Raw genomic sequence first — 12,076 nt, 5'->3', positions numbered from 1 at the left:
GGGGGGTAGCAGATAAATATAACACGGTGCAGTAAAATCTGTGTTGACCTGGTATAAGCTGGGATGCCGTGCCAAAAAGCGTACTTAAGACTGATTGGGGAGCCAAAAAATTTCAGTTTGCAAGGGATGTGATGGATTGTAAAAATATCAAAATCATTCGACTTTTCGAAAGGGAACTCCCCGGTCTTGATATATTTTACAACGGGGACGGTTTCACTGGGCTTGTTACACAGGGATGTTGCTAAGCAGTTCTTTGGCTACTATCTTGTTAAAGAACATCAGCTAAACCGATTTGACATCTGTTTGATTATGGGTGGCCACATCATATCTTCGTAAGATTTTCAATTCAATAATGTAAAAAGCAGAATATATACGAAGAGGCTATCTTTTCATGGGTGTCATTTTATCCATAGTTATCATTTGACATCTTGTAGGCGTCCGTTACAAAATAAACTGAATCTAAAAGTATTATTTCCATGATAAAAACAAGATCTTAAGACTTAAATACGTCATCCGTATCAGCTTTCACGTGTCATGCTAACCGTGCAAAATCATTACTTTGTATTTTTGCAAAGTATTTTTGAACATTTCCTTTGAATTGGTATGTAAGTTAAAGAACCCTTTGTAGTACACTCTATTCTAAAAAATATTTATGTTTTGAAGCGACCAGGGAAAATGATAAACACTTTTATTCAATTCATTTGCTATTAATTCTGTTGTTGAGAAAACGGCTTTCATACAAAGCTTGGATAAACCGCTTTATTTCGCTAGAGAAACACGCAATGTAACTTTAACAGCGGCTGACAGAATATTGAACATTTTACATTAGTCCTTTGTGGACTGGGTGAATTGAAACCAAATTATTGACAATTCAAGTGTTCCAGATTTCAAGATATGGCTTTGCAAAAAGCAAACATTTGTTTTTCAACAGAAAATTTTTTTTTTCAAAACCATTTTCAAATTTTGTGCCGCCAGGAAATTATTGAAGATATCTTGTAGATTTTAATAGCCAGCAGTAAACATTTGCACGTGTGTCCGTTCTTAGAATGCAACTGTGTTTTCATTTTCATCTTTCTTTTAAGCATGCAACAGATTAACCAACATGAAAATGTACGATTTATCTTTTTTGTCTATTATTGTTAGACGTTTGCATTTGGTCTAATGTAAATTCAGCTTTTAATTCAACTCGATATCACAGTTTTTCATCCATTAATGTTTTAGACGTTCTCTATTTAGGGCACTAGGAGAACCCTTTCATCCATTCGAAAGGATTGCGTTCCTACCACCCAAAAGAGTTCCTTTGCTCCTCGTGCCACTGTGATCTGGCTATGTAGGAGGCACAAACCAAAGATTGGAGGAAAGGGTAAAACAACATGCTCCTTTCGACATGAGAAACACAACTGTTCTTCAAAAAGAACAGCCTCCTCGATCTTGTAGGTCTAGAAACACCGTTAAAACAAGTGACTCTGCCACGGGCAATATTTTTTAGATAACCCAGATGGTGCCAAAATCTTTAATGACGACATGTAGTTTTGGAATCGTTCTACATACAATCAAAAAAAAAATATTGTTTGGACAGAAGGAGTTTCATTTTTCTCTTGGAATCCAGTTTAGTTTTCCTATAGGCAAGCGGTACTGATTGGATAACTAAACCGGTCATGTGCTCGCGTTTTTCTGATTGGCCTATTTCGATCCGCAACTGGGTATATATTTTTCATCGTGTTCTTTCGGACCTTTATTCTGACGTTTCATTATCTAAGGATTATCAGACGAAAAAGCTTTAAGTAAGTATATCGTGAAATTTTTGCCTGTTTGAAAGCCATTTTCAAATCCTGTGTACCGCCTAAAAAGTGTTCATAGTATTAGAGACTGAAAAATATAGTCACAGCACACTGTGTTGTGCTGTTATTCTTGTAAAAGTCCAACTGATTTTAAAGTTTTCTGTTTTTTATTTAATTGTTTATAAAATAGTAAACGGCGAAATATTTCTACACGCCACATCAGGGTTGCCAAGTGCTAGCAAATCCTCAATCCCAAAGTTTCTGAAACTCAATCCCAAATCAATCTCAATTTTTTCAAAAGTAGATTCCTTCGCACAGGTTATAGAAAGGGATAGATATCCCTCTGCAGCTTTGCCTTCTATATTTCCTGGGCAATGAATTACGCATTATTCACTGTTACGGTTGCTTAAGTTGACATAAATAGTCGAGTTAGTTGCTATAAGTATTGAAATATAAGTATGAAGGCTTGAACTTGGGCATTGTTTATGAAGTATTATGAACCAGAACAACAGCAGATAACTTTCAAATTTTCAGTCAGTGTAACAGTCGGTATGAAAACTCAAATGAAATCAAATAAAATTTACACTCCCCTCCCAAAAGTACTTGAACGGGAGCCAATAACATAAACCAAGGAAAAGTAAATTGCTTATATTTATAGAATGACAAATAGAATCACTACAAAATTTTAACAGATCATAAAACAAACTATAAATTACAAAATGTTCATTCAAGTCAACCATTTTGTGGCTCACGACATTGTCATTAGCAGTGCTCAAGGGGTTACATAACAGCCAATTTGAGCAATCCATGGACCAATTATAACAAATTATCCATTCATGTCTGATAATCCCGAAAAAATCCCAATTTTTACTTTGAATCCCAGATAACAATTTCTGATCCTAACAGCTTTTCCACAGTCCCAGTTTCGTGAAATCTGGGATTGAATAATCCCAAATGGCAACCATGGCCACAATACGTTTGAAAAGATTCAAAGGCTGCCTCAGATTTTTCAATAATAATTTTGACAGATAGGTAGGGTATTTCCGTTTAATTTTCCTCATAGATTTGTTCGACTTTTTTAGATGGCGTTTTCTTCTAAACTGATTTGTTTATTATACATTAAATGCTATTTTATTCATGATTATGCAATGAAGCGGATTTGAACCTCATCATCCGGTCCTCCTCTGTGGAAAACAAGCCGGTTGCACTCTTACCTTAGCCATTCAGGATAAATAGGAATGCACATTTTTGTATAAGAACTGTTATTGTTAAATAAATGTGGCTAAATACTAAGTTTGACTGTACCCAAGATTCTCACGATCGATAAGATAAAGCTGAAATATGATGACTGTTTTTCCACTTGATTGAAAACAGAGAGCAGAACGTATTCCTTTTTGCATATTTAAAAACGATTCATGTTTAGATTTGGTCAATATTAGGCGTTTACGCAAAAATTATCATAGAGGACGCTTCCAACTTGGCTTGCAAACCAGGCGAAAAGTGTGATTTTTGGAATCGAAAGCAGGGATGTTTTCGTTGTCCTGTACAAAAATGTCGATTTTAGCTCTAGCTGACATTAGACAGTGCTATTTGGCATGATTTAGCTATATAAAACGAGTTTGAAGATAATGCGAAGAGCATCAAGTGCCGGATAATAAATGATAGTGGAAACTTTTCATTTTCAATTCAATCAAAACTACAATTACAAATTTCACTATTACAATGGTAATAATAATAATAATAATAATGATAATGATAATGATAATAATGATAATGATAATGATAATGATAATAATGATAATAATGATAATAATGATAATAATATTTCATATTTATACAAGTTAATTTGTTCAGTAAGTAAATTACTGTTATCAACCAAAGAACTGTATGTTGCAAGCGTAGGCTAAAAATTTACATGGATTAAAAATTGTTTGGAGAAAATGACTAAAAATCGAAGTTTGTGGGTTTTGGTTAGATGGGAGTAAATGAGAAAAGAAGATACGTTAAATTCGTTTGTCTGCGGAGAAATTTAGTTGTTTCTGGAAACCCCAGGCCTGCTATTGTCAATATAACCGATCAAGGATCACATCAGAAGTCAAACCACATGATCCTAGCCGGAGGGAGCTCTGAACTCTGCAATTGAAGTTTATTTCAGGCCCATACACCTTTTTATTAAACGCTTTTTGAAAATAGTAATATTTTTTATGTCTAAACAGTGTGGCGGTAAAGCTGTTTGCGCATTCATCCTGTCCATGTGAATTCATTAAATATTTCAAAGTCAAAGGGAAAGCGCTTCTTTGCCCAATGTTTTTAAACGATTCCCATTGATTTTGTAAATAAGTAAACATAGCTTTCTTTTCTTCGCTGTCTTGCGCTATATAAATAATATTTTGTTGGGTTGTGATCTTATTAAGGTCAGTTATGGTATATATTGCATTTGCTTGCACTTGTTTAACCAAAATAGAAATCAGGACTGACATTGCCTGATCCCAATCAAGTGGCGCTGGATTAATCAAACCATATGGCACTCCTCCACATAATCGTCATATTAATCCTTCTCCCCCGGAATCATTCTCATGGCTAATAACGAAGCTGGCTGGAGTCCGCTTCAAGGAGTATCTTTTCTTTTGATGACGTCATCTTCATTCACTTGGACAGCGAAGTAAACAAAGAAGCTGGATATTTTCTATAACAATAACCGTTTCTTTCAACTAGATTAATCCATGTCGAAGAGAAGTTGAAGGGAGAGTTTTGCCACGTTGTTGTAACTGGATTGTGGGCATGTGAACCTGAGCGATGTGCTGTTTGTGGGTTAGTTTCACTTAACCTGTTCAAGTTTTGCGTTTCAGGGCAAGATGATCGAAAGATTGTGTTCAAGACAGGTGTTTATCAGTTGACTTTCTACCTTTCGTTTAGCACTGGACAGATCTAGAACTCTTTTCGGCTATTATATTTTCAATGATCGTTGATCGGACATTTTACAATACTTTTGCAGTTGCTGCTGGATTTTGCAAAAAGATAGTAGTTAGACAAATACTATTCCTGGTGCAATGCATTGAAAAAAAATGATAATTTCTCGCTAAAGTGATCGAAGAACATTGCTTGAAATCTCGTGCGTTAATGAGTGTATTTAGGTATATTTCGCAGACAAATCAAAACCTGGAGGTTAGCAAGGGAATTCAAAACAACATAGCGCCCTATGCATCCGAGACGGCGAGCCATCTACTACGCTATTATACTAGCTTCAATACTATGGATAACAGGCACGATAACATTCCTATTCTTTCAGGACATCGAGGTGACAGTGCAAGTGAAACGAAGAATAGATCAGCTACCCGAAACCGTCAAGAACTTGAAAACGAATCAAGAAAAACCAGAAGGAAATGTTTTGGTTGAAATACCGGGTAAAACAGAACGAAAAGAGGCAAATAAGTTGATATCGGAGGATGTTAGAAGATCAAAGTCGTATATAAGCAACGCTTTGGTTGAATTAGCTTTGAATAGTGAAGATGAGACAGTGACAGCTAATTATGAAAGGCCTATATTTCGGGATCAAAAAGGAGTTGGTGAGTTAGGTCAAGGTGTCAGTGTGAGCGCTGAAGAAAAAGATAAAGAAAAGGAGGGATACAAAAAGCATGCATTTAATCAGCTTGTTAGCGACAAAATTTCAGTGCACCGAAGTTTACGGGATTACAGACATCAAAGGTATGCTGCTTTATTTTCTTTATTTGTTGTTTACATTTTAAGAACAATCGATAACAGATTGGTCATCAACTACTGGTTACAACTGCAAAAACTGCTGTTTCAATAAACATTTTCCAATGCTTTATAGCTTACGTTTCCTTGTTTTTTCGTCCATTAAGTATCTTTACTTGGCAAATTTCTTTGTTTTTTGTCCCCTGCGCAACGAAATTGGCATTTTTCACTTCTGTACAAAGTTTTGTAGAAAGGGGCGCGTTCACTTGATTAAGTTAGACTTAGAGCCCCTCCTCCTTGGCGTTGACAATCTCGTAAACAGTGGGGTGCCCATAAGCCTGTATCGTCTATCCATATTTTAATGTAGCAAAGTGAACAATGTCATACTGAATCCAACAGCTTGTGAAAGTTGATTTCTATTTTTGCCTGTTTGCCTTATTCTCGAGTCATTAATGAAATGTTTTTGCTAGATAAATGTCACGTTTGTCTTGAAAGTAAAGAATGAGTTTTTGAAATCAGGTCGGTTTATAAGAAAAATTTTCAATCTAAGATTCCTGTACATGAAAGCAGCAGTTGCAACGAAATTCTGCAAAAATACTCTGAGCATGAAATCAACCCATCTTGCCAGGCAAATACATTGTAAAGTGGTTTTTTTGTCCGTTTAATTTGTTTTTATTCGGTTTCAAGATATATTCTTTATCTGGTTTTTTCAAAATTCCAAATAAACCCACACTATGGAGAATGAACGAAAATCCCCCACCGAATTATTGTATCCATGTATGGTATTCTGATATGAGTTTATTTCAGATCCATTTAAAATGTAAACGATTGTTGTGAAGACAGATAAGAAATTTCAAATGTCGACCCGCATTGAGTCATGGTTAACGTGTAACAGTTATTCTGTATTGGCCTAAAGCTCAAATCATTTTTCACGCATAATGATATCGTGGCTTCTTGAGTTTGCGTTTCAAGCAATAGGATTGTTTAACAAAAAACTTTTTCATCGACGCAGGCAAATACGTTGATACAAACGTGCATCCCGCAAACTATACAGGGGCGGTGCCACAGTTTGTGCTGGGGTCGATATTTTCACCCCACTTTGTGTAATGATTGATTTTTTAATTCATCCATAATAAACGAGAAAATAGTAGAAGGGGTGCCAAGGATACAAATAACAGCATTGGATTATACGATGACAATTTAGTCGAGGTCGAAATGTCTGTGCCATTTCTTTTTTGCAATACCGTTCAAAACGGGTGTTGCCGGCACTTAAAAGGGCGAGGAACCTTTCCCTGGCACCCCACATATTTCTGTTTCGCACCAACCCTGAAACCACACTCTCTCAGAAAGTAAGTCCTCCAGGAAAGTTTGCCCTTCAGGGAAGTTCATTCTCCCGGAAAGTTCATCCTCCAGGAAAGTACGTTTTTTTTCGAAAGTACGCCCTACCAAGGCTCTCATATTTTTTTAAGCTTAGATGTCATTGATGCCCCCTGAAGATAATGGTGTCCGTTGCCCCTATCTCGAAATAACACATGGTATGCGACAGGCTTTTTAGACTAGTTTATCTTCAATCTTTTAGTCATGTAGCTGTTTGTTTTAAAATTGGACAAAGTTGAAGAACACATTTCGTTAAAAGACCCAAACAACAACTTCTGTATATTGAAACTGTACAATTTTTTACTCATAACCGATAGCAGTTAACCTCTGCACTTAACATTTATGATTGTCCTAAACCGTTTAGATTTTTCAACAACTTGATTTATTCTTGATAATTTGATTTAGTTTATGGACATTTTGACCAAGACCTCTCAATTCAAGAGGGAAATTTTCATCTCCAAAATATCTACTTGAGTGGGTATTTTCAAATGATTCAAAATCAACTGCTAAAAATGGCGTTTCCCATTTTTCACTTCTCCATAGGACGCAATAGCCTTCTGGACAATTCAGCCCTAGAAGCTGTTCTTTCTGTTTACTCCAGTCTTTTTACTCTGGTGACGCTGCATTGTTAGGCTTGATAACTTTTGACCCAGAATAACCTTTGGTGACATCGAGTTTGTGTCTGATTGCCCTTCTGGCGTATTGGAACTCTCTGGTTGGTGTAAATGGTGTTCTTTGTTTTGCCAATTGTATAATCGATGATAATATAGCCATATGACTATGATTGTGAGGACCCTCTGTAGATTGTAAAGCAGCGCAGAATGTGACAACAGTGCCCCTACTACTAAATGTTTTTAATGATGGATGTTTTTAAACCAAACGTCCTAGTCATCTGAATCAAATATCCTTGTTGCCAAATGTCTCTCGTATTTTTGCTACCAGCTGGACGTCTGTTTTGCACGGAATAAAATTCCTTTTTGTGTTCCGTTTACGTCAAAGCTTCAATGTCATGGCGGATATCTTTTTACGGACTTTTGGGGTATGGTTAGGTCGACGGAAGAAACGAAACTGTTAATTGTCTTTCTTAAACTTCGTTTAACTAAGCTTGAGTAAAAAGCAAAAGCAATGTCGCTTAGTGACCATGTTAACACCCCTTCCTGAAAGAATTTGATCGCCCCTGTCTTATCACCCCACCTAAAGCAACTTTATTTTTGTCAAGAAAGCTCAAAATTATTTACAAGACAAGAAAGTGAGAAAAATGCGGTTTCCTCTGTTGTTCTTGATACTTGTTGTTTAAAGGCAATTTTTATGGCGGGCGTTCCTGGAGATATCGTATTTTTCTAGTAAGAACTTTGTTTCTATCTATCCTATTTATCTCTATCTATCTATCCATCAGCTATGTTTCAGCCTGTTTTTTAAGAAAATGAATTTGTCGTTCAGGATGTTGCTTTGAATAGGGAAGCCAGACCTCTGATAAGCTTCATTTGCTGTTAAATTTTTTTCCTTAGCAATACACCTGCAAAAGACTAAGAAAATTGGCCTTCTCCCCAAATTTTATTATTCTTTAAATGAATAAGTTTATGCTTGTCGCCGTTCCGTTAATTTGCTTTAACACTAATCTGTGTGCTTTAGTCATTAAAGAAAATGCGTTATAATAATGCGTGGAGTCTGTTTAAATACTTATTATTTTCTGATAAAAATGAAAAAACCCAACCAGGATTTCAGTTGATTAATTTTCATAAGCGCCGATTTTTCATAGTTGCCGGGACGATGGTATTGGATTGTTGCAGATTAACGATAACAATAGCTTTAACAGCGCGATTTTAATGTGTATTATATTGCATAGCAATCGCTGATTTCAAGTAAGTAATACCTTAATGAATAAGCAATTTAACAAGTTAAGAACTACAATCATTTTTTGCGACCAAATGCTCCTCCACTTCTCCGCTCCACTCTTACATTTCCAGACATGTTGCTATGTAAACTGGGTACCAGAGCCATCAAATTTCGAGCGCGAAAACCAAGCGGAGAGGCAAAGAGACGGATACGCTTCACTTCTATCTTCTGCGTTCTCGAAATTATGTGGCTCTGGTACCTAGGGTAGTTGCTCTGGCACCTCGGGCAGTCCGCGAAACCATGTGTCATGTTTCTTTCCAAAAATTTTCTTAGCTGCTCTTTAATTATTAATTTGAATATGAATCAATATTATGAAAATGATCAATTTATTTCTCATTTGCGCTATAAAACACACAATTTTAACGCAATATTCCAGCCCAAAGACCCTAAACGGGACTTAGAAGACCCAATTGCAGAAATGTGTGGTAATTTTAGGATAACATTGATTAGGATTGAATTTAGAAAGCACTATTTTCAACTGAAGAATTTTAGGAGCGAATGGTTTTAAGTATTTTTTGTGGAATAACTGGGGGCTGAAGGCTCCCTGACCCGCCTCTCTGTTAATGATTACTGCCTATCTCAGTGGCAGGGGTCATGAATAATGCTAGTAGTATTAATAAAAACTTGGTTAGGTTTATCGAACAGGATTACGCCTGTTTGCAGAGTGAATATATAAGCTTCAAACTGATTGCTACTTCTATTTGATCCATGTTTGTAAAATAAACAGCTTTCGTTGCGTGATATGATATTGTAGCCATTGCGTAAGAATTTATCTGAATTATTTCATTTTACTTTTTAATCAAATAGGCGCTGCAAGCCTGATCATATTTTATAAATAATCAGATCACAAAGTTAGCTATCAAAGAAGCTGACAACAATAAGCAAGCCACATTTCAAGTCCATAGTCCATCGTGTTCCATTGAAGACTGTTTATAAAATCAGTACAAAAGAGTAGGTTGCAAAGGTGACCAACCGGTAGGAGGAAAAGTACATCCGATAAATAGAAAGCCGTCGCTCAATCATAGCTTTGTAAATGGATTTTTCAATTGTTGCACTTGAAAATGGAATGTTTAACAAATAAAAATTCACCACTCACTGTCAAAGAATCGATTAGAATAAGTCAGGAAAATGTTTTTATAATGAAATGACAGGTAGTTTCAACAACCCAGCATTTTTGCGGACTTCTGTGTTTTTGTCTGTAACGGGATGATTTTTTGTAGCAAAATTATAACTAGGTAGTCCTTCTTGCATTTTGTTGATGAAGAGAAAGGGATATGCTCTTTTAAGTGGTATAATTCTCAGCTACTACTAAAATTAAATCTTTGCTGAAACAATTCTTGCCAACTCTCTAGGTCACTTGCCATTAATTTTCCAAAACATTTTCCCATACGAAAATTCTCAGCAATGGGCGTGTTTTCGCGTGTTTTGTGGGTCAGCTGATTTAACTAGAAAAAAATTGCTCGTAAAAACTGATTCATCTGCTTCAAGCACGGATAAAGCTACTGTGCAGCCTTGGATTATGTTCTTCAGCACGTGGACTCCAGTTCGCTAGCAATGGACATGTTTTTGTTCACAACATTGGTCTGTGATGAGTTTCAAAGAAGAATCGTGTTCCCTTGGAAACGGAACTACGCAAGTAATAACGTGGCTAGAAATATTTGCACATTTGAAGTACTGTCTATCGATTTTAAGTATTTAATAGATAGGAACCCAAGGAGCCGGTGAAAAGCAAGTCAAACTTGGCGATGAGCGGATGCAGCGACTGTTTAAAAAAGAAAGTCTTACATTGCAGAGGCTCATGGCCATCAAACGTCGTGATTTTAAATTTGAACCTATTATCCAAAGATATTCAACATGATGTCTTTCAGTAAAATATGTGTTAATGCTGAAGGAAAATATTCTAGTTGAACAATTGTTCAACAAGGGACTCAACGCAGAGTAACAGCTTATTGAGACAGAGGGGCCATTCAGGCGCTTTGACAAACACCTGTTCAAACTCAATCCGACCCGACACCAGCAAATGTTAATTACTAGAATTCCAAAGAATAATGTATGTTGAATTTAATTCAACGCTTTGTAAACATCACTCGTGTAGAAGATGCTGTTGCGCCAATGGAAGTATGACAAAATGTTGCTTATCTAACTGTAGTTGATTGATACAAACAAAGGATTTGAGAACATTTCGAATCTGATCTGTCAGTTTACAGTTCATCAAGTTTTCCGAAGAGTCTCCTTGATGATCTTCATTTGCAATGGAATAGTGTATTTTGCATAATCTTCAAAAACTATCTACGCAGTTTATATTCAATGGATTGTTAGGTATCAGAGTTGTTCATGCTCACGATGAAGCTTTGTTCAAGTCATAAGTAAAGAATGTAACATCCAAGATAAATATCTGATGTGCAACTGTAACATAATGCAAGATGCGATAACAGAGGCAGATCGGCTTGTATGAAGTAACAATTGGTCTATCGTGATTTGAATATATAGAAAGTTGAGGATTCAGGAAAAATCATTTGAAATGTTCCCTCGAAGACTTCGTTTAAGGAAATCTCGCTTTGTGATTTTGACATGGATGACGGTAATTATATTGTACGTTGGTTTCTCAAGAGATCTGAGAGTCAAGGAGTATTTTGCTAGAAGCGAAGCCTCCATTCATGAACAAAGCAGCGACGATGATTATGAAGATTCGTTTGCATTTGCAAATGATAGTGGGCCTGTGTTAGCAATGTATGATAACAGCCCATGGAGGAAGCATCTTCTACCTGGAGAGAATGGTGAAGGAGTTGTAATTCCTTTTTTCCGAATGAAAGAAGAACAGACAGGGTATCAACAGCATGCATTCAATAGCCTGGCCAGTGATTTGATTCCATTGGATAGGAGGCTTAAAGATTACAGGCAGGCCAAGTATGGTCTAAACCTTTCTCATTTTTATTCTTTTTTCTTCCACTCATATTTTGCAAACTAACGTACCTTGGATGAAATAAATTCTCTTTTATTAAACATCGTTACATCAAACATTAAATCAGCAAAACTGGACTGAATGGCGCACATTAAACTATTTAAATTGAATTATTCCATTCTGGGAAGATGTGTTGAAGGAATTTTAGTCGGGAAGAGACCCCTTTTGCCAATAGTTTTAGCATTTAAGATACAGAAAAACATCTGTGCTAGATTATCAACTTTAAAATTTCACACAAATTATGTTTATTTCATTTGATATACCGGGAAACATCTTAACCTAGAACAGTTGCAAACTCCACGTTATCACTGAACCACATGACTAAGTTGACAAAAAATCTCAACATTTGCAACTGAACGACATC

General features: G+C 36.1%; 1 protein-coding gene across 4 annotated transcripts in view; it reads left to right on the top strand.

The window, feature by feature from the left end:
* The window catches only part of LOC135682461 (polypeptide N-acetylgalactosaminyltransferase 1), a 27,840-nt gene that overhangs the window by 1,612 nt on the left and 14,152 nt on the right, over window positions 1-12,076 (top strand). The window contains exons 2-3 of one of the 4 annotated variants that reach the window (XM_065197357.2): window positions 4,497-4,592; window positions 5,071-5,486. In XM_065197357.2, the coding sequence (XP_065053429.2) occupies window positions 4,578-4,592; window positions 5,071-5,486 (431 nt within the window). In that variant the 5' untranslated portion in view covers window positions 4,497-4,577. The other 3 variants (XM_065197356.2, XM_065197355.2, XM_065197358.2) reach the window with 3 other exon arrangements.

The sequence above is a fragment of the Rhopilema esculentum genome, chromosome 16, assembly GCF_057945365.1.
Source record: "Rhopilema esculentum isolate cy_ngs chromosome 16, ASM5794536v1, whole genome shotgun sequence".
Classification (NCBI taxonomy): Eukaryota; Metazoa; Cnidaria; class Scyphozoa; order Rhizostomeae; family Rhizostomatidae; genus Rhopilema; species Rhopilema esculentum.
Note: the sequence above shows the minus strand (reverse complement) of the source record. Positions and strands in the feature narration are given on the sequence as shown.